General features: G+C 40.6%; 1 protein-coding gene across 8 annotated transcripts in view; it reads left to right on the top strand.

The window, feature by feature from the left end:
• LOC143896326 (agrin) overlaps positions 1-22,495 on the top strand; it is a 459,794-nt gene that overhangs the window by 430,082 nt on the left and 7,217 nt on the right. For 6 of the 8 annotated variants that reach the window (XM_077404119.1, XM_077404120.1, XM_077404116.1 and 3 more), the window contains 17 exons: positions 4,195-4,292; positions 7,783-7,912; positions 8,375-8,608; positions 9,248-9,544; positions 9,760-9,909; positions 10,186-10,446; positions 10,985-11,131; positions 11,475-11,711; positions 17,297-17,491; positions 18,169-18,342; positions 18,664-19,003; positions 19,292-19,519; positions 19,820-20,427; positions 20,588-20,999; positions 21,243-21,496; positions 21,796-21,892; positions 22,099-22,206. In XM_077404119.1, coding sequence (XP_077260245.1) covers positions 4,195-4,292; positions 7,783-7,912; positions 8,375-8,608; positions 9,248-9,544; positions 9,760-9,909; positions 10,186-10,446; positions 10,985-11,131; positions 11,475-11,711; positions 17,297-17,491; positions 18,169-18,342; positions 18,664-19,003; positions 19,292-19,519; positions 19,820-20,427; positions 20,588-20,999; positions 21,243-21,496; positions 21,796-21,892; positions 22,099-22,206 — 3,970 coding nt within the window. The remainder of the gene's footprint in view (positions 1-4,194; positions 4,293-7,782; positions 7,913-8,374; positions 8,609-9,247; positions 9,545-9,759; positions 9,910-10,185; positions 10,447-10,984; positions 11,132-11,474; positions 11,712-17,296; positions 17,492-18,168; positions 18,343-18,663; positions 19,004-19,291; positions 19,520-19,819; positions 20,428-20,587; positions 21,000-21,242; positions 21,497-21,795; positions 21,893-22,098; positions 22,207-22,495) is intronic. The other 2 variants (XM_077404118.1, XM_077404117.1) reach the window with 2 other exon arrangements.

The raw sequence follows: 22,495 nt of genomic DNA, 5'->3' as shown, positions 1-22,495 counted from the left end.
TAAACTAAAAAGTCTGAACTCGGCGGGTAATGTTAACTTTCGAGCAATTAAATTTTTCTCGTTTACCCCGGGTATATTCAAATCCCAATTTTCATTTCCTAACAGCTTCTTTTGTCTCGCTTAATAATCTCGTGTCCATTCAGTCGTTCGTCTTTTTTGTCACGGGGGAAATATATCGCTGGCAAGTTAATCTCTTAAATAGATCCCCCCCCCCTCTCTCCAACAGAGTCCTTTGGATGGGCGTTCCAATTAATCGCATAAAATTCTGAATTTCCAATCTGTCCCGCATTAAGCGCTCTTATCGGCACTAATATCGAGCGCTGGAAAATAATTTCCAGCTCACGGCGGGGCGTTAAGAGAACAAATCTGCGATTTTAATATGCCGGAGTGGTCGGACAGCAGGGGTTAATATACGGTCGCGTAACCGCCCCGGCAGCGCGGCGGTAACTTAAAACTTGCTACGACTAATTTGAATATCCGGCCCGGGTAAATTGAATTTATAACGGATTTCTGAACGATCTTAAGTAGCGCGGCGGCATGAAACTTGATTAACGTCGATGGCCTCGCGTGTTCCCCCAGAATTAAACATCGATCGGCCGGTCCGCTCGTATACTTTTGCTTCCTCATGTTTGATACGACGCGATGAAGCGCTGCGACCGTAAGAATCGACACTGATTTGAGAAAGGGAAATCATAATTATAGCAAATTGCATTTTAAAAATCTTTTTAATATGACAATGTTTTTATAATTTACAAATAAAGTCTCGATTTAATTGTTTTCCAAACACTGAAATATTATATCGTTTTATTAACGCGTCAGCGTTTCTTCCGTAGATATTTGTGTGACATATGCCGCGCGTTGATAAAGCTGTGCTTCACGTCAGATATTTCCAACGATACCACTCGTGCAGCAGAGCGTTTCTTTTCTTTCCGTTTCCTCCCTCGCAATAGGAATTCCGGGCGATATCGTAATCAACTTCATGCATACTGCACTTGACGATGCATCATCGCGGCTGCACGCGAGCTCGCGCTATTAATCTTTATTTTATTATTTTCTACGATGCCTTTAATAACGACGCCGTGTGCCCTCCGTCGATCCTGGGAGGACGAGGGAGCGGGGAAAAAGGGGTGAGCGAGATTTTATCGATCGTGTACTTTACGACGTTGGCCCTTACCCTGCAATTTCATTCTTATTAATCCACCCTCCCCGTCTCCCACTCTTTCCTTCTGCCCCTCTTACCACCGTCGATATTCCAGAACGAGACCACTTTCGGAACCGTGGTCTCAAAAGGACGCGAATTCCTGGGCGATTTTCCGTTCTGCGCGTCTTTTCGTAGCATTCGATGAATATCGCGCTTCAATCGCTTTTCGATCTGCGCTTTCGTTCAGTAAATTTCGTCATAAAGCATAATTCTGATTACAATCGTAACGTGATTGAACCTAGCAAAAGCTTACAAAAGACATAAAATATATAACTTCTTTTTCTATACCGTGGACCAAGAACTGATATACAATTACAATTAAATTATTATAATTACTACGCGGTAGTTAAATATTGTACTGTTAAATATTTATAATTGCGTTATACGTTCTCGAGAGGATTCTGTCACTAAAAATAGGGATATCGCCGCAATTAAACGAGCGAAAGAAAAATCATTCGTCCCACTTTATCTTCCCGGTTTCATCCCCTTCGCTTTTTTTTTATGGAAATTACTCGCGAATGAAACGCTTTTCAGCGCGAAACAAACGCATGACTCGATGTTGAAACTCAAGGAACGGTTGCACGATGTCACCCGGCGCTATTCATTTCCAACGCAAAGCATCCCATACTCGCACAAACGTTCCTTGATAGTCCTACGTAATCACGGACAGAATTGTGTAGAGTATTCTAAAATTACTAGCAAATAATATTTCAAAGCTATAGGCGCAAATGTCAAATATTGAATAAACTTGTAAAATTCATATATGTAAAAGTAACTTGGCTGTATAATCTTCGTTTATCCATATATATTATCTTAGAATTAGTATAATATGTTTGAATATGTATATAGGGAGAAGGAAAAAAAGACCATGAGATATAAGATAAATAAACGTTGTTATCATAAAGTATGCACAAAATTAACGGAGCTTGATAAGATCAATTTTTTCAAACTTTTGGACGTATTTCCTACTCGTGTTTGCGTCTTGCGGCCCGACGTAGGAATAAACCGTAACATTTCTGATTTGCATCTTTATTAAAAAGTTCCACTTGTTAACATACAACGCGGACAAGCGTATTCCGTTATCAGACGGCAGATTTATCAAAAGCATGGATGCGTTCAAACAGCGCGCAGCGATCCCATCAAACCGGTGAACCCGCTCGTCAGCCCCGTCGATTGACGGTTCTAAGGCTCGGAGAATATAAAATCGCGTACTCGCGAGAGTTAGTCTAAACACAAACAGTAATTTCCATCACAAAAATCTGATGAAATGGGATACCGGGACGACGGTGGGTGAAAGTGATCCTCTCTAGGAAGGAATACCTACGACGCGATGAAACCTATGCCAATAAGGTTTACCGAACTTTCTTCATAACACACGTGCGCCTTCGTCGAGTGCGCCGGAAAAGATTACTTTGCTTTTAATATGAGGCGAACACGGCAGCATATACGTATCTAAAAACGTAGAGGAGAACGCAGGAGTAGAAAACTGTTAGAACTAATGAAGAATAATAATGAAATTTTATAAAAGTTCGCAGTATTAACATTTTATATGCATACAATATTATGGATTATATGAAGTTTCTAAGTAAACTCAATCCATGATTCTAAGAACATGAACATTTACGTAGTGGAATTGATTATAAAATGATAAAAAAAGTTTAGTATAATAATATTCGGATTTTGAAAAGAATATAGATATGTGTAAATGTGTATGTATATATGTGTACTTTTATTATATAGTATTTTTACACTTTTCAATATATGTTATATTTGATATCTATATATGTATTATTTTATATGCAATATTTATATATTTTTTATTATATTATCTTATCTTTTTTTTAGGCTTTGAATACTGCTATACTAAACTTCTTGACTCTCTATAATCCTTTCCATCGTTAATATTCATAGAATATTGGATATATATATATATATATATATATATATATATATATATATATAAAGATTTCACACATATAAATTCTATAATATTTATCTATGGCAAATTTGCAGTGATAATAGAATTACATTCGAGGTGGCAAAAGTTTCGAGATATGCGCGATCTCCCGTGAATCGCGGGGTGCAAGAGGGCGGGACAATTTCCATTACCAATTTCGGGCTCGCATTAGGAATCGAGCCGGGAACGTGCCGTAGAATTCGGTCTCGTGCATCGTGCGCGGCCCGGTGATTTTGCAACGTCTGGTTGGCTGTTCCACGGCTGGAATCATATGAGTTGTTACCCCGCGGCATGCACGTTGCATATGCATGCGCTTCCTCGCGCGTTGCTTTCCTCCTCCCCCGGCCCGTCTCGCCGTATTTCTAGTCACGCTTCGCGCGACGATTCCGCGCCCGCGGTGTCCCGTTTTCAAGCCCATTTTCAAGAAAGCCAGAGAGAAGTCACCCTCCAAGCCGCGAGAGTATCATCGACACGTCTCGACGGCGGGGGGGGTGAATTCCTCTCGTATTTTTCCCCTTGTTCGCTTCTCCTTGCCAGCCGTCCTCCCTCGCATCCGCCGTGGATTTCAATGAATTCTAAAGATAATTTCGCGACTGGCGAGCCACCGCGCCGTCGCTCTCTCTCTTTCTTTCTCTCTCTCTCTCTCTCTCTCTCTCTCTCTCTCTCTCTCTCTCTTTCTCTTTCTCTCTCCCCCTTTTTCCCACTTTTTCCACCCACCCTCGACTTCTGTCGGCTCGCATTTCGGTACCACCCTTTGTCTCGACTACTCTTCTCTCCTCCCGGCCGCCGCCGCTGAAAATTCCATTCGAAACGGATGCCGTTATGCAAATACGCGCGAGAATCTTTATTAATGTTATCCTGAGGCGGTCAGAGGCCGGCCCGCTTCCGTCGGGATGGTCAAGGGGTGGCGCGTGATTAGTAGCCCCAGCGAGTGTCACGAAACCGAAGGAAGTGTTAGTCGAATCTGCATTTGAACCTACACAGACAACCGTCGCGGAACAACGTAGAGTTTCAATCGTCACCGATCTGTTCACAGATGGCTGCGAGAACAAGAAGTGCGAATTCTACAGCGAGTGCGAAAGCGACAAGGGCGGAGAAGCCAAATGCGTCTGTCCTTCAAAGTGCGAATCTTTGGTGAGTCTAAAGCTACATTATATTAATTTAAAAAAATTATAAAATTTTTAATACCGATAATAATTCCCTTGCACGTTGTCTCCTAGATATTTCAGAATTGTCGAACATGTGACAAAGGTATCTGCATTGTTATTTTTCCAAATTTCTACATAATGTTATATATCAATAACGACATCAAACGCATTACAAATGCTCTAATGAATAACGCGACCAGAGGTAAATATATCAGGAGAACACGTGACGCGCATTATAGAATATTAAATCAAACGTTCGGGTTGTTTGGATCATTCAGAATTGTCATTTGCATTCGCGCCATTTCAATCACTGAAATTTTATAAATGTCGCGCCTGTCTTGTTTGTGTTCCTGCGAAAATATAACGTTGAGAGAAATGGCTCTCAATCCGAGATTGACAGTCCCTTTGCAAAATTCCAAATTCACTAAATTCGCCACATACAATATATTGTTATTGGCGCGTCATACAATATATATATATATATATATATATATATGTTGATAATTCTCTTAAATAAATATTTAGGAATTAATTCTCACAACTGCGAGAAAGAAAATCTTTTTTATAAAATATATCTGTAGTATTTTATTTTAAAATCAATTAATGCAAAATTAACGAAATTTTAACAAATATGTTGTGCTCCGAAAATATTCTGCGTTTGTCCGATAAAAGACAATATAAATCGTGTGTATTAACGAAAAAAATAAATAAATTAACAGATATATGTATATGTACATACGTGTGAATATTTTTAGTAACATAAAACAATATTTAAATTTACCAACGAAAAAAATTATTGTCCCCTTTTAAAATGACTTTTTATACGATTTCTTTTTTTTTCTTTCTCTCTCCTACTGCTCGATACGATAAATAAATTAATTTTGCGATATTGATATAATTAGCCAAGGATCGGCATCAATTTTTCCTGCTGAGAAAAAATGGATACGGAATACGGTCACACGCTACAATCTCGCGTTGTTTTGAGATACTTGTGGCGATTCGCCACGCCGAGGCTCGCTTGTTAGCGTAACCGACGTAAAATATTCGTTCGCGATGATGAATGTTCCGCTCGCACTTGCACTCGTATATGTGCATTCTCGGCCAGCAGCGATATTCCGCGTTTTCCCAAGACCGTTCGATGTTACGCGTCTCAACAGAGCAGAAAGCCGCTTCGTTAAGTGGCGACGCGACGGGCGAGAGGAAGAAAAGAGGAGAAAAGAAGGGATCGAGTGCATTTGCATGCGCTATTTTCAGGACTTTCCATTAACGGCGTTTCACGACGCCGACCGGTTTATTATAGCCTTCTCCCGCCGCATGAATGGCGTTTTCATGTTTCATTAGTCAATAGTTAATGGGTCTTTTTCGCAAAGCGTCGAAAATTTCAGCGGTGCTTCAAAGCGCCGCATCGCAACGAAGAAACAGGCGTGTGAAGAAAAAAATAATTAAAATTTTGTCCCCATTCATCCACACAGCCTCGCCAGGTGTGGTCCGATGCATTTTATCTCTCGACGCATGTGAGTTTAGCAAAGAAATTCTAAATAAGTTATGACAAATTTCCATTATTCTGACTAATAAGTAAAGTGATTTTCAAATCTTTTTTGCGCAAAGTATAGATCTGTATCTTAAACATAAAGGATTGCATCTCCAGTTTTTGTCAAAGTGGAGTTAATATATTAATACATTCTTTAATATATAAAGCTTAATGAGAGATAAAGCATCTTAGGTCGAATCTATTATTACTAGTTTCTAAGATACAATGTTCAGAAAAAAATCGTATTGAAAATTTTTATGGTGTCTAATTTTTAAACCAGGTTACAGTATGTCATTGGCAGTTGCACTATTAAACATATTAGTTAAATTACTTTATTGAAAACTTAATAAATCAAGTTGCTACTTTTATTTTATGTCTAAAAATAGTTATTTATTTTCCTGTTTAAAACTTTAAACCTTGTTTTCCCGAAATGTTCAAAAATGAATATATGATCCTTTATCTCTAAGATACAGAGATATATAGTCTGATAGAGAGTAAACGAGAAATCTTAACAAGAGTCAGTATCTTCGCGATTGTATCCTATAATTGGCCAAGTTATCGCGATGCCTTTCAGAATTAAGAGAAGGTGACGACATCCGCATGATTGATTTAAACAGATGGTTTTACTCCTAATTCGAAGGTGGAATAATTGTTAGAGAACAACGCGTCGGGCGCGCACAATAATCCTCTTAATGAAACACGAGCCACGGGCCCGCGTATGCACGCGGATTAACCTCAGAAAATGAGCTGACTGACGTCAATTAAACTTAACAGAGAATCAACTAAATCGCGCGCGGACGTTCTCTCTTTCCCCTCTCTGTCTATTCTCTTTCTCTCCCTCTCGCGCGGCGGAAACTTTGCCGCAGCCCGCATACCGGATGTGGCTGTATTTTGAACAGCCTTAATAATAACCGTCGTCTTTCTCGCGAAAACGGCCAAAGCCATCCACGCGGATACTTTTCTTCCGAATTTCAATTAGATGAAATTAATACTTCTTCCCTATTTGCGCAATTATATTACTAAATATTCCAGACGAAAGACTCACACACACACACAAATTGCTTTATATATAAATAAATTACCAATTACTTCTGTGACAGTATTACTGTCTATTAATTAATTGCCGATTCAATGAATTAATTATGCTTTAAATATTATTTATCATCATCCAGTTTAATAATCAATAATTAGCAATTATGTTAACATTTTATCAATAATCAGGATTGAGATTGATTACGCGCGTTAATCGCAGCAATATGCATTGTTATCATACGTTGAACTTTCGTAAAAAGGAATTGAGTTTATATTTGTCGAGGAATAAATTGTTGCTGACCGAACGGTTTTCACTGGGACACCCGTACATGCGCAACTGACCGATATAACTGTGGCAGCCGGCGAAGGGTGGCAAGTGCATGAAACTCGCGTGCATTAAGCAAACAAGAGGAGCCGCGAATATGACGGCCAGGCTAATTAAGTTTCGCTTTTTTCTGTGCTATTGCAACGCGCGACCCTTATTCCTCCCTGCCGATCTCCCGGCCTCGCCCTACTGTCTGTCAAACGCACCCCTGCATCCCTGTATCGCGCAACAAGTGAGACACGCACTCCATCTTCCTCTTTCAACTTCTGCTTTTAAATTTCCTTTGCTTTTTTTCTCCATATTACTCTTTGCTGCTTCCTCGCCGTGCTCGCGGTCCTATTTTATCGTTTTGGACGAGAATCCCCGTTTTACGTAAAAGAAAGGAGGGCACAAAGTAAATAGCATATTCCTATTACAAAGCTATATAAATATTTTTTGTTTAACGTCCATGTCGCATTTTGCGACGAATATTATAAAGCAAAGATTCTATTTTAAGATCAAATTTTTTTAATTTTACATAAATACATTTATTGCCATGAACGATTACGTTTATTATTGCAATTAAAATTAAATTTGCAATTTGTACAGGTGAAGAAACCGCCGGGGGCGGAAAAAGTTTGCGGATCTGATGGAGTGACATACGATAATGAATGCAGCTTGAAAAAGGCGTCGTGCATGAACCAGACCCTCGTCAACATTAGCTACGTGGGTGCCTGCGGTAAGCAGCATATGTTATATACCTTGTAAATACGAGCTAATGCAATGAGTTCAGATGCATTAATATTGCGATCAAATAGAAATAGGAGAATCTTTTAAAATTTTTCCCTTTCCACTGCAAGAGATAGCTACAAAAATACTGTACATAATGTAGTAATTATGATATTATATAGTAGCGTATAATATGCATATAATACTACATAAATATTATTTTACGTTAATAATATTAACGAAAATTTTTGATAAAAGTAAAACACAATAATAAAATTCATTAATTTACACATTTTTTAGACAGTATTTTTTGATATCTTAAAAATTAGATTTTACTGAATATACACACACAATACCTATATATTCTTTTATGATGAAAGCTATCCGTCCACTTGTTTTGGAAACTCAGAATTTATAGCCGTGACTCATCTACTACGAGTTAGCTAAGAAGAGAAAACTTTATGTTTTTCAGAACTGTGCGCGAGGGTGAAATGCGATCACGGGGCGCATTGCGTGGCGGGGGTGTGCGTGTGCCCGAAGGTCTGTCCGGAGAGCAGCGGCGAGCTTGTTTGCGGTAGCGACGCGAAAACTTACCAGTCCAAGTGCGAGCTGCAGCAGGCGGCCTGCGGCAGGGATCCCAAGTTGCCGGCGTTGCACGTCATATTTTATGGTGACTGCGCCGAGAGATTGGCCGCAGCGGCGTTGAGTACGTTATCGAAATTATCTACCCGTTTCTTACGTCGCGCGAAATCCACTCGCGCAAAGATCCCTTCGCAATTAATCCACGCGCCTGTTACCAGCGCGAACGTGATGTAGCAAAACATGCTTAAAATATTAATAGCAAAAATACAGCCGCGTAAAACTCGCGATCGAGCGTATATTTTACTTGCGTTTCAACTTGAAGATACGAGATTAGGCCGCGGGGAAGCTATCACGTATAATGTTGAACACTTGAAGATACTTGGTGCGCTGAGTATCTCAGGCAATGTTGATGAAAAGCCATTGTGGTTTAACAACGAGTTTGGACGTCTGACGTAACGCGATCCGCAACTTCTCCTTTGAGCATAACGCTCGAGGCGCGAGACGCTTATGAACTTCCAAAGACGTTTAGACATCTCGCACATGTCTCCCCTGTAATCTTTAGAGAAGTTGCCGTTTCCCGTATACAAGGTGTCGTAATTGAAAATAGCTCGGGACGGTTCGCGATCGAGCAGCGGAGACGGTTGTTTAGCTCCTCTAATGCCGATCCGAGTCGCGTTAACCGCATGTCATTAACGATTCCGCCTCGCCTAACGCTCTAACGATAAATTGCTCTAACCGCCCGCTTTCTAACCGCTTCTAACAGCGACCAAGTCGACGCCCGCGGTGACACGCGTGGTCACCACCATCGCCGACATAACTAGCACGCAGGAGCGCGAGGCGTGCAAGGACATTCACTGCGACTTCGAGGCGACCTGCGAGCTCGGCCCGGACAAGTTTCCCAGGTGCAGCTGCAGGTTTGACTGCGCCTCCATCTCGCCGGAGAACATGCGGCCCGTCTGCGGCAGCGACCTCAGAATCTACTCTTCCCTCTGCGCCATGAAGATGGAGGCCTGCCAGAGGCAGCAGGAGCTCAGGCTGCGTCCTCTCGATCTCTGTCAAGGTTCGGAACTTTCAGAGAAGATCACAGTTGATCGAGACGACAGACGGACGGAGACTTGTCTTTTAGCAATCAACTTTCTCCTACGCTTTTCTTGCGCTTCTTACTAACGAATTTTAAGTTAAATTTGGTCAATGTATATAGTAGTTGCTTCGACTTTGTAAATCAATATCGCGATTCTATAAAAGCTTTCCGCTCATACGATGACGTTCGCGCAGGCATGGAAGTCAAGCCTTGCAACGGCGATCCTCCACTGGTGGACTTCGAGGGTAAAGAGTACGACTGTGGTAGTGGACCAGAACGCAAAGACTGCCCTAGCAATACTTATTGCCATCAGACAACGCGATTCGCACGTTGCTGCAAGAAAGGTCAGCGAGAAAATGACTTTCGGCCCGATATCTACTTAATATCTAATGTGTCTAGATAGATGCCAATTCTTTATCCCTACGTATCAAAATGTATTATATACAAAGTTCATAAAAATTACCCTCGAGAGATATATTACGGTTTGATGTCTTCTAGAATACCTATCACAAAAACGTTTCCTGACAAGACGCGACTCCCTCGGCCGCAAGAAAGTTGCGCCGCAGGATCAACGTGTCATATAAGTTTTCGCGACGCTCACTGTTGCGTGTCTTTTTCAGTTCACGGTATCCAGGTGGTAAAGTGCGCGGATTCGTGGCATGGCTGTTGCCCAGATGGGAAAACCGCCGCGCTCGGCCCGGACGGCGCGGGCTGCCCGAGTTTATGCGGTTGCAACCGACTTGGCAGCGTGTCCGACACCTGCAACCCGGAAACCGGTCAATGCGAGTGCAAACCGGGCGTGGGTGGTCTCAAGTGTGATAGGTGCATGCCGGGTTACTGGGGGCTGCCGAAGATAAGCGAAGGCCATCAGGGATGCATACGTAAGATTGAGATCAATACTTCGCGTAATCGTTTGACGCGGACGTATATGATGTAATATTGACGTACAGATAATGTCATCATTTTTGCATTTGCGTAAAATATATTATAGAATATATTCTCGCATAGATTGAAGTCTGATAAATTTATTTCTAGGGGTTACAGGGTTCTTTTTTATTATTCTCAATTGTTGATATTGATATTGATAAATATTATGGGACAAAATTTAAACCAATATTTTGAGTTAAATAACATTTTGCTATTTTTAACTGTCATGTGTGTAGAAATTTATTATTTCAACAAAACAATATTATTGTAACTCTATTAGTTTTGTTATTAAATTAACGACATATTGAGTAGGAGCAGAAGCGACCTATAGGGATAGTTGAAAAAGACTTAAATTGAGTATAATTCGACACTACGAATTTAATAGTGTATGCATAATTAACCGATTTAATGTATTATTCCTTTATATATCACAGAAGCGTTAATTGTTTGTGGAAAATTAATGAGCGTCAATTTTTTTCTTTTTGAACGTAGCGTGCGGCTGCTCGTTATTCGGTTCCGTCAGAGAGGACTGCGAGCAAATGACAGGACGTTGCGTCTGCAAGCCTGATATCCAAGGACAGAAGTGCACAATCTGCAACGACCACAACAAGATACTCACGCGTACCGGCTGTTATTCAGGTATCACATGTGTAATAATAATGGTTTGAATTTATCATAATATATAAAAAGCGCAGATCAACGGCTAAGATTTAAATATGTCTCTCAACACACCCTTATAAAATATAAACAGAAAATCAAAGAAAGATTTATTTTTCTAACTCGTTTTAAACTTGAATTAAGTCGAATCCCCTACTCGCGTTATTTCTCTCTCGACCGCTCAACGCCAAGATACATTTCAAGGTCTGCGCTCGAGGTAGATCTGACGGTATCTTCCGGGCACGACGCGGTCGCGCTCGACTGCCGTCTCGCGACGACGCCATAATTTTATTAACATCGCGCTATAATCCGCTTTGCTCCGCAGTGGACATGACACCGCCGATACCGACGAGCTGCAACGAGCTGGAGTGCTACTCGGGCGGCCACTGCACGGAGATCGGCGGCGTGCATTGCGTCTGTCCGTCCGCCTGCCCGGCGGACGTGCCGTCCGTACCGGTGTGCGGCAGCGACGGGCAGACCTACGACAACGAGTGCGAGCTACGGCTCTACGCGTGCGGCCACCAGGCCGACGTGGTCACGCAGGCCTTCGGCCACTGCAGAGGTGGGTTGACTGAACGTACTCCGCCGAACAGGTCGCATTCCGTTCTGCGCTACTGAGAGAGAAACACACATGCACACAGCCCCCGAACAAGCACGTTCGAAAATCGCTAATACCCGCGGCTTATAACGAGATCATATATCCCTTAGAAAGGAAACTGCAAATAACGCGGTTGCTCGTAGTTAGATAGGCGAAAGCCCCGGTGCTCGTAATTCGTAGTCGAGAAGAGTATGCCTAATCGTGTGTGTTAACAGAGAAAAAACGCGTCGGTGGTAGGACAAAACTAAATTTGAAACGATAAACGTACGAGAAGAGAAAAATAGTCTAACGAATAAAACTAGTAAGACTAGTCTCCAAAGATACGAAATTGTAGCGTATTGTTGAGTTGCTCCAATCGTTCTGTAAATTAATCAGGAGAATTTAGATAATCAGAGTTAGAACCAACAGATACAATCATCGCTCAGGAGCTGTCAGAAAATGTAAAATTTGTACAATAGGGAAGAATTTAAGTATACACATGAGACTAATTGTGACTCACATTGTCAAAAACAGAGATCCTTCGAGAACGACTTGGTAGAATCGTGGCCTAGCAAAACTGTCGGACCGCCGCGCACAACTCTATGATATCGGTTTATAACAATTTAGATTGTTCAAATAGAGGACGTTGTTAATTACGAAATCGAGAGTAAAGTATAGATAAACAACGGCGTCAGTAAATTCTCTCTTCGCGGAGAAGCACGATTAAAGAAACTCCCAGCTTTGCCCTACAAGAACTAACCAGTAGCCCACTTTGTATATCCAAACGTTATAATAAACTCATCAAGTTTTTACTAACATGTATATATATGTTTGTAATACCCCCGCACCCGCAACCGCACCGGAACGACCGCAGCTACTACTTTGCTTGCTTTCTTAATCAATCGCACGTGTCCTCGTCGTTTTCGTGAATAACACCTGTGATTAATCGCGACGGATACCAACGGTCAGGTTGAAAGTGAATCGAAGAAGAAAGGAAGCAAAGTAAGCAAATGGACTTGCGTTCAAGAATTCGCAAGATAATTTACTTGACGGAAGTGACCAAAGCACTTGCAATATAATACCATATAATTACTGCAATCGCCACTCGACTCGCCGACACCAATTTTCGACTGAGAGTCAAATATAGAAAAAAATACAAAAGTAAAATGAAGAATCTAAGAACAATGAAATTGACGGAGGAAATCGTGTACCAAATTAATTATATTTAATTATTTTATTTAATTTCTAATTATTGTTTTAATTGATTAATTTTTTTAAATTACACATGCATTTAAATAGCTATACGTTTATACATTTGGCTCGCGTTTTTCAAGATCTTGTCACTAGCTTCGCGCGGTGATTCATCGCGATCACTTGAAAGTGATACAGCATAGCGAGACTGTAAGTGTGCAGTTAGGGAGTCGTGTTAAAACATCCCCCGGAGGTGTACGACCACCGCGTTCGCACACAAAGAAAGTTGGCGAACGTTAACTTGCGAAACTGAGCGAGCGCCGAAGGTGGTTTTAACTAAATCACCGCGGACTTCTAGCGTGATCTCGTCTTAAGGCGCCCGTGGGACGTGTTTCCAGAAGAGAAGAACCCCGACATCCAGAAGGGTAACTGGCGGCGGTCCGACGGTCCAGCCGCGAGCATTAAACCCGCGTGACTCGCATAACTCTCTTACCCCTCCTCTTTCTCCCAAGCCGCAAAGAGATACGGTCGACAAAGTTTTATCCGAAATTGTCAGTCGTGAGAGTTTTACTCGATTCTCAGCATTATTTTCTTCGTAGAAGTAAATTAAAAGGTCTCGGTGACAGGTATCATATCGCAGAAAAGATTCTTTTGTAATTATTAAAAGAAATGACGAGGAATGATTACATGTCTGTCGTCGGTTTGCGATATTTATAGCAAACTGTAGTCTGCTAGATCGCAGTGGAGAGAGACCTTTTTCTATTTATTTGAACCTCTTTGTTCCCCGAACAGGTAGAATTATGTTGTCTCAAAACTGGAAGCTTTCCCGCGTGATTACTTTGGGTACCACGGTAATCGATCGTCTCTTCCCACAGACTCTCAACGATAGATGTAACGAGCGTACGCATCATTAGCGAGAGTTCCTCAACTAATTACAAACAACCCGGGAGAGGGGAGACCGCCCCCCCCCCCACCCGCGATCGCGATCTAATTTCGCGGACCGTTGATTATTCCGGCATTAAATTTGGAGCTCGACTCAATCAGACCGGCGAATCTAGCCCCGCGCTCGTGATAAACCGCGCAAAAAGTACGGAAGAAAGAGAAAGACCCATCTCTTCCTCCATCGTTCTTTCGCTCTCTCTTCTTCTCCCTCTCCTTCCTCGCGTTTCTCAAGATATTCCGAACCCCTGACGAAGTTCGCGGAGCGAAACGTCGGAATCTATTAAAGTACTCTCGCTCGCCCCCGTGAACCCCGATCCCTGATTTTTGATTGCTCAGCCTTGCTCTTTCCCGTCCTTCCTTCGCTCACCACCGTCGCCCCCTCCCCCTCCTCACTTTCAGCCGGTCTGGGTTCTCTCGCTGAAAGTCAATCTCTTAAAAAGTTCTTCTTCAGGACTCGTCCTCCGGAGTCAAACATAAATCAGATTACGCCGTCTTCGCGGATTCTCTCTACCTTTCACTCCCACTTCTTTATCTTTCTCTCTCAACTTCGCTCTAGCAGTTTCATCTAGTGTACGTCGACTTCGCGTGGTCACGGGGTTCCTTGTACCGTTCGATGTACTCTTCTTGTTCGTCTCACCCCGTCGACGCGCAAGATCGAAGTTGACGACAATGGCAGGTGGGGAGGGGGAGAGGGGGGAGTGAATGACAGGATGATGTGGATCCTGGACGCCAGCACTTTGGATCCTGGTAAATAATGCATGCCGTAATTTCTCGTGACGGCAAGCTCTTTTTTTTCCTGAAAGAAGATCCATGCCGTACCGTGGGATATTCCTCTGGAGGATCCTGTAGACGGCGGACGACGGTCACCGGATATCCTGCGAATGTGCGATATGCTTGACGCAAGCGCGAGTTACGGTACTATCGAGGTTCAACCGAAAGGATGAAGCCGGGCAGATCACGGATGTGATCGACATTTACTTTTTCATGTGAAAATATTTATGACGTCAGAGGAACATCCTAGAATAAATTGCTACCGCGGGAGAGGCAATGAATCAATATAACAATATATACGGGTTATTACAATCTCTACGTGGAAACTCGAGGTAGTTCGTGTTCAATAAATTGCATAATCAAACAATTGTAATACTGAGTATAACTTTTAATATTAAAAGTTCCAAAGTCTGATGAGGCAATTAAAATGTACCATTCGTTTCGCGAGAGAAAATTTAGAAAATCTAGAAAAAGTTTGCAAGTTTGTGAGAAAATATTAATTTGCTGTTACGTGTTTAATTAAAGACAAAATGGAAAACCTATTAATTGAATCTTTCGGCAATCGATCGATTCCTTAGCCCTAGTGCGTAGATGAGCTTTAATAAAGCAACATCGATAGACACATTCTAAATTTGATAAAAATATCCATCAGCGGGAAACGGAAGAGATTCACCGATCGTAAAACGTCGGATCATATTTCGGTGTTGTATCCTGCAGCTCTCGTAATCCGTCGGGGTTCTTGTCCCTTAAATGAACCGGAGCGATGCCGAGGAAAGAGAAAACGCAGGAATGTTTGCGCGAGAACGAGAAAAGCTCGGTCTCGTAGCGGAAGTAAATAAACGAATCGATTATACGGAGACAAATAAGCGGATTGTTGGATACGCGAGAGGGTGAGTTCGGGAAAAGGAAAATTTAGAACTCAGAGAGAGAGAGAGAGAGAGAGAGAGGAGGATATAACGGGCGATTGTTGAGAAAAAAATAGCGGAAGTCCTCGAGCAATAACAGGAAGCGACGCGACGCGGCAATTGGAAAGTAATTAAAATCCCATTAAGGTCGCTGCGACTCCTGTTAACAGTTTCGCGTTACGCCGTGCCGATAGAATTAGCTTTTCGATTTTCATTATTTAGAGGAACGCCACCGTCGTCGTCGTCATGCTCATCTTCGAAACACGAATCGGCCTTTCCACGCAAATAGAAACGAGATATAATGAGAACAGAATAATTTAATAGTAAATAATAAGCAGATAATTTTATAGAACGCGCTGTGAAATTCTATAAATGCCCTGTGGACATTGACGTGCTATGAAGCTATTGAGGTTGTATACCTAACTTGATTCTAATCTAAAGATAAAATTAATTGAAAACACAAAGTAAAAACGCGGCATTTGTTTATGGAGATGTAAACAATACGATATTCTATACTTCAGCATTAATTGAAATAGGACACCTCTTTCATCAATCCTTCGACTAATTCGATTTATAATTTCCACGAAGTTTCGTATAACATTTCTTCCATTTCCTGTAAGAAGAAGAAAAACGAAGACCTGCCGGATTAACGCTGGAAAATAAGGGATTGCATTTATTCGTACTTATCTTGATATAAAGAACGTTATTTTTAAAGCAAGTTATTCACGGAAATGAATAAATGAAAGAAGGAGGAAAAGAAAGAGGAGGTAGAAATACTGAGCGGTGTGTGAGTAGCGAGATTAGGATGCAGCTCCTGAAACGATTCTCAAGTTCTTCTTAAAGCTTTCGGATGTAGGTTTCAGGGGATCGCAACTTAAATCATTATAGGAAACTCAACGGGCGACTCCAACAACTTCTTCCACGGAGATTTCGTTCTTTTTTTTTTTACTCTTTGTGCTTATATAGATATTATTTTGTCGTATAGCCTCTTTTGTAATAAAACGGATGCTACAATTCTGTATCGTATACTTTTGTTTATTCACGAGAGTAAAATGAAGAAGTTAATTATTTTTGCAAATTTCTCTAAAAAAAGATCAGGGTTTTACCTCGAAATTAATTAACAGAGATCCAAACAGAAGGGAAAACTTCTCTTTGTTACAGTTTGATAATTATATATATTCATAAATGTCATCATCGTTATAACTTTTAATGAGAAAAATCGATTATTTCTTTATTTTTTATGTAATAGAATTTCACACATCATACACAGACACACGCACATAGAACGTAGCGACGAAATGCGAATCCTGTTTGATGAATAATATTGCCATGTATTATGCTGATCAAAACCAACTTTTATAAGAACATAACTGATTAGATATAACTATATTATCAGAGTTTATGACTGATTTTTTTTACTAATATATTCTTTATTTCATCGTATTATTTTGTATAATATATTACATTTATAGTCTCTCAAATATTTTTTTATTTAATTTTTCTCTTCAAGTTATAATATATATACATGATGAATAAAATAATGAAAATATATATATCTAAATATATTATCTAATAATCTAAATAAGTATTTTTTTTATTTTTAATTTATTTTCTTTATTGTGTGTAAATGATGAAAAGAGAAAAGAGAACTTTATAATAAATATATTTCTGGTTACAAGCCTTGAGATAAACGAAACCTCTCGATGAAAAAATGTGAGAAGAGAAAATAATGGTAGACTCGGAATTCACGAACATTTTCAGACGATCCTATGGTTAATACGGACTTCCCTGTTAAGAGATACACGGCCGTACAGTATACCCAACCAGCGGCCGCCATTTCTCCATTGTCCAAATCCACGCGGCACCTCTTGGTACCGGAACCGGACCCACGATATTATTACACCCACCGAGCTCATCAAGAAACCATCACCATCGACAGAGATAACTTAAAACATGGTAAAGAGGAAACGTCCCTTTCTATGACTTTTTCTAAAACTCTTTATGGCTAGACCTTTTTTTTTCAGAAAAATAAGAAACAAGCAAAACATTGTAATTTATCTTCAAGAAAATACTGTTAACTTCCTGAGTCTATAATTTTTATCGAGAATTCTAAAACATTTTAACGTATGAAATTGATCATTGTACTAGGACAATTGATAATTAACTGGATAAATTTATGATGTAATGTCGTGTAGTACTTCATTAACCGTATTATTGATTTATTGTTAATTGTGGATTAACACGATCAAAACGTAATGCTTTAAAATTGCTTGCAATGCTTGAAACATGGCACGATAATACTTGACAATGCGCAAATTGGAGAAATTTATTTAATTGTACATCGACATTAAATAATTTAAAACCCACTACGCATCTGCTCGTAGAATTCAGTAAATTAGTTAAATGAACTAGCATTAATTTAATGAACTAATACATACATTAGCTCTAGGTATTTATTGATAAAATTATATCAAAGCTATATTTACTTTTCCCAAATAATCTTAAGAAATAATTTTGTTTCAAAAAGTCTTTGACAATTTTAAAATTTATTTTTTTCTAAGGAAAACTCGAAATATTGTCGACTTTTAAGTATCTTAGTAATGTGAGGGTAATGAAAAATTTAACTTTTGCAGGAGTGGCCGCAGTATATCGACCGACGCCGGCGACGATTCGAGTGGTCACCGCTCTCCTGGGTGATCTGTGCACCGACGACAAGGATTGCACTATACCGAACAGCGAATGCTCAAACGGCGGCTGCATCTGTTCCGAGGGCTACGCGGAAACCAGCGATCGGCAGGAGTGCTTCGGTAAGACAGAAAGTCTCAATTAACCACGCCAAATTATCTCTCACAACTCTTATGAATTTTTCACGTAAAACGTCCTACCGACTAAATCTTTCATTAGCGATTTTTTTTTATTTATTCGGTAACATCTGTTTAAGATTAATCAAACGAATTAATAATAACAAAGGAAATTAATATTGAGAGATTTAATTTATAACGTTTACGATCCTAACTTTTAATTGGTCCAAACCCTTTGATATTCAATCGCTCACAAGCTCAGCCATCCGATGATATCAACGTCGTCGTAATTAGATGAAGATTAATTTTTGCTTAATCATTCGCCAGCTAATTACGTGCCGGTGACACCGACTCAGGAATTTCGCGCGTGTCTCTCTTATCCCTGCCACATGACCTCGACCTGCATCGACTTGCCCAGCGCAACTTTCGTCTGTATCTGCCGGCCAAATTACACCGGGCTGCTATGCGACGAGGAGATCAACAAGCGGGATTACGAGATACCTTCCTTTGACGGTAAAAGCTACGTCAGGATGAGCCGGCTGAAAGCGTATCACAAATTCAGCATCGAGGTCGAGTTCAAAACATATGCGGACAATGGAATCATACTGTACAATCAGCAGAAAAACGACGGCACCGGCGACTTTGTCTCGCTGGCCATTGTCGATGGGTTGGTACTTTTTATCACGGTTATTTCAGAAATATGTTTTCTCAAAGCAACAGACAAACATATACAATGATTCAATTCTTTTGTGTGTTCTAATTTCGAAATAATTTTATAACATACTTTACATACACCAATTTGATTAAGTTAGCTGTATAGAACCGGTTTTACGCAATTGTTCGTCAACGACAAAGAATAAAAAAGCGAAAAGAAAGATGCAATAACTTCGCTGTTGATCAAATTAATGACCGGTGTATCTAATTTATAGAACTCATGACTGATTTTGTGCTTCAGATACGTGCAGTTCAGATATAACTTGGGAAACGGACCCGTAGTGCTCACGTCACCGGAAAGGGTGACCATGAAGACCTTTCATAGAGTGGCGGCTAAAAGATATCATAAGGACGGAGTACTGATTTTCAACGATGGCGAAGACGTGGCTGGGCAAAGTCAGGGAATGCTGAAGTCTTTGGACTTGAATCAAGACACTTTCATCGGGAACATGCCGACTAATTATACCAAGTAATAATTGCAAACTATTGAATCGAAAAAATGAATTAAGGAATTTACTCGTGTAAAATTTTTAATTTTTCCAAATTTACACAAAAAACAAGAAATTTGAGAAAAATATCTTTTTAATTTAGATTAAATTTATTGAAGCATTATAGCTCATTGGCAAAATATAACGTTTCTCTCGAAATCAACTTTTGGTTGAAAAAACTTTCTTAACCAGCGTTCTCTTAATATATGATTTAACGCTAAAAATAAAAATTTAAATACCAAAAATAGAACACCTGAACAAGATCATGAATTTTTATATAGGGTTTATGACAACATCGGCACCAACCATGGACTTCTCGGCTGCATACGCAAGCTGAAAATCAATCGAAACAACATAGATCTCCACGTGGGTCGCGACAGGGACGTTCTCGAGAGTTATCGTGTGAAAGAATGTGGCGACAACGCGTGCGCCAATCTGCCCTGTCAGAACGGTGCGACGTGCCAGCCGATCTTCGAAGAGGATCTGTGTAACGGCCGGGATTGCAGGAGATTACAAAAGAGGGGTAAAAGCAGGAACAACAGAGGCGGTAACGGCAAGAGTGTCGGGGTGAACATAGTCAGATGCAGGGGTTCCCACTGCACGTCGATCGACCAGAGGAGGACCAAGAAGAATGCGAGGAAAGGCGATTACGAGTCCGAGCTGCAGTACGACAAAAATTATGACCACGACAATTACGCGGTGGAGAAGTACGAGCCGCCGGACTACAGGTGCATATGCCCGCCGCAGTTCACCGGCAGAAACTGCGAGGAATCGCTGGACCCGTGCATCGGCGAGCCCTGCCAGAACGGTGCCACTTGCGACATCCTGCCGCAGGGAGGATACGTGTGCAAGTGTCCGCCCGGTAGAACCGGCGAGCTCTGCGAGATTCGTAAGTACAACAGCATTTGAAATATTTTTGGAGGAAGAGACACTTTGTTAACCAATTTTGTTTCTTCTTCTTGTTAAAGCAGAAACGATATTAATTTTCTAATATAATTTTACATTTTTTAAATTGATATCTGATCTATTGATTTTCTTTATTTTTTCAGTGGACGCCGAATTGACGGAACTGTTGATTCCCGAGATGAACGGGAACGGATATCTGGAACTGCCCTGCCTAGAAGGCGTCTCGAAAGCGTTCTCCATCGAGTTGTGGTTTCTCACACACGCGAACGACGGTCTCCTACTTTACAACGGTCAGCTGAACAACGGCAGGGGCGACTTCATCAGTCTGAACCTGGTTCACGGCAGGTTGGAGTTCAGATTCAACCTCGGTAGCGGTATCGCGAACATCACGTCGCCGGATCCGGTCACTCGGGATATGTGGCACTGCGTGAGGATCAACAGACTCGGTAGAGAGGGTGTTCTTCAGCTCGATGACGGAACCGTCGCCAGGGGATTGTCCGGGAGTCCTCTCACGGAACTGAATCTGGAGATGCCGCTTTACGTTGGTGGCGTTAAGTGAGTTATTTTCATTGAATTACTATATTTACTTTTTATTATTTCATTTATTGTCTCGTAGTTTTTGCTTGTGACACTAAATTTTTCAGATTTTTGCTATTATATTGTTGCAGTTATTATAATAAAATTACGTATAATAAAATACATATATTACAATGTCCACTCTCGATTGTATAAAAAATTAATTTACGTCTCCGATATACTGCCTGAACAACAAACAATCACGATTATTTGCTTCCATAGACACTGGCGAGAAGTTCATCGTCTGTCCGGAGCTTGGACCGGATTAGTAGGTGCAGTGCAGAGGCTAATGGTAAATGGCAAAACATATCAGAACCTCGCCGTGAATGTTACTCAACACAACACGGAGATTTACGACGGTCTGCCCTGTCCCAGTAACGAAAACCCTTGCCACAATGGCGGGGTCTGCCTCCCGCTCTTGAACAGTTATCTCTGCAAATGCGCTAGTGGTTACAACGGCTTGCATTGCGAATTCTGTAAGTATTTTTCTCACAATTTCATTATTTCTTAATATATAATTTTTTTTTATTTCTCTGTTTTCTCTTACTTCTTTTTATTTATAAAATTTTTTAATCCGTTTATGATTTAAAATCATTTAACTCCATTTATAATATTATTGGTCGTAGAAATATATAATGTAAAATAAATTTTTTAATAATCTCATGTACTCAAATATTACATACTTCATACCTTTGAAAAGTTTAGATTTATTTTACCTTGTTTATAATCAATTACATTGTAGAAACAAATTGTTTCTCACAAATATTTATTTCAGTTATGGGCTACGACGTATCAGGCACCGAGATATCGGAGCGACCTGTGCGTTTCGAGGGCGATAACTTCCTGCAGTTCAAGCATCGCTACGGAAGAAGGTGAGTAACACTCAGCTAGAGAATTCCGAAGAATTGACGATCGAAACTTTTGAAACTTTTTGCACACACACATCGGCACATCCTCTAGGATGTTCGATTAGGTGCACTTGAGATTAGTAACCTCGGTCGCTCGACGACTAGACTAATTAACGTTCCCGACTAACGACTACTGTCACTAACCTTCTGATTATGTAACCACCAATTAGTACTAACTCGACTAACACTACCCTCGGCGAGTACTTTGAGGAGTCCTACTCCGACTACGACTTGGAGGAGGACGTCGACTACGAGTACGACAGTTACGATTACACGGAGTAAGTTTTCTAGAGAATGGAAAATGGCTATGGTGTACTCGTTTGAGGGATAGATTGTTTTTCCTGCTGGTGCATTGTAGTGTCGTATAACAGTCTTCGATATCCCTGACAATTACCGTAGACTCTGAAGCCAATTATTTTATTGCCTAGTAGGGAATGTAATTGATGTAACTATGGATACAATTAGATGAGCAGCTTCTTATAGTAGTTCTTATCAATGATATGGTTGTGTACATAATTAACAATTGGTGTTGTTTTAATAATATTGCAATCTTATTGCTTTCTTACT

This window comes from Temnothorax americanus, unplaced genomic scaffold (assembly GCF_048541705.1).
Source record: "Temnothorax americanus isolate GAGA-0224 unplaced genomic scaffold, ASM4854170v1 Scaffold18, whole genome shotgun sequence".
NCBI lineage: Eukaryota > Metazoa > Arthropoda > Insecta > Hymenoptera > Formicidae > Temnothorax > Temnothorax americanus.
Note: the sequence above shows the minus strand (reverse complement) of the source record. Positions and strands in the feature narration are given on the sequence as shown.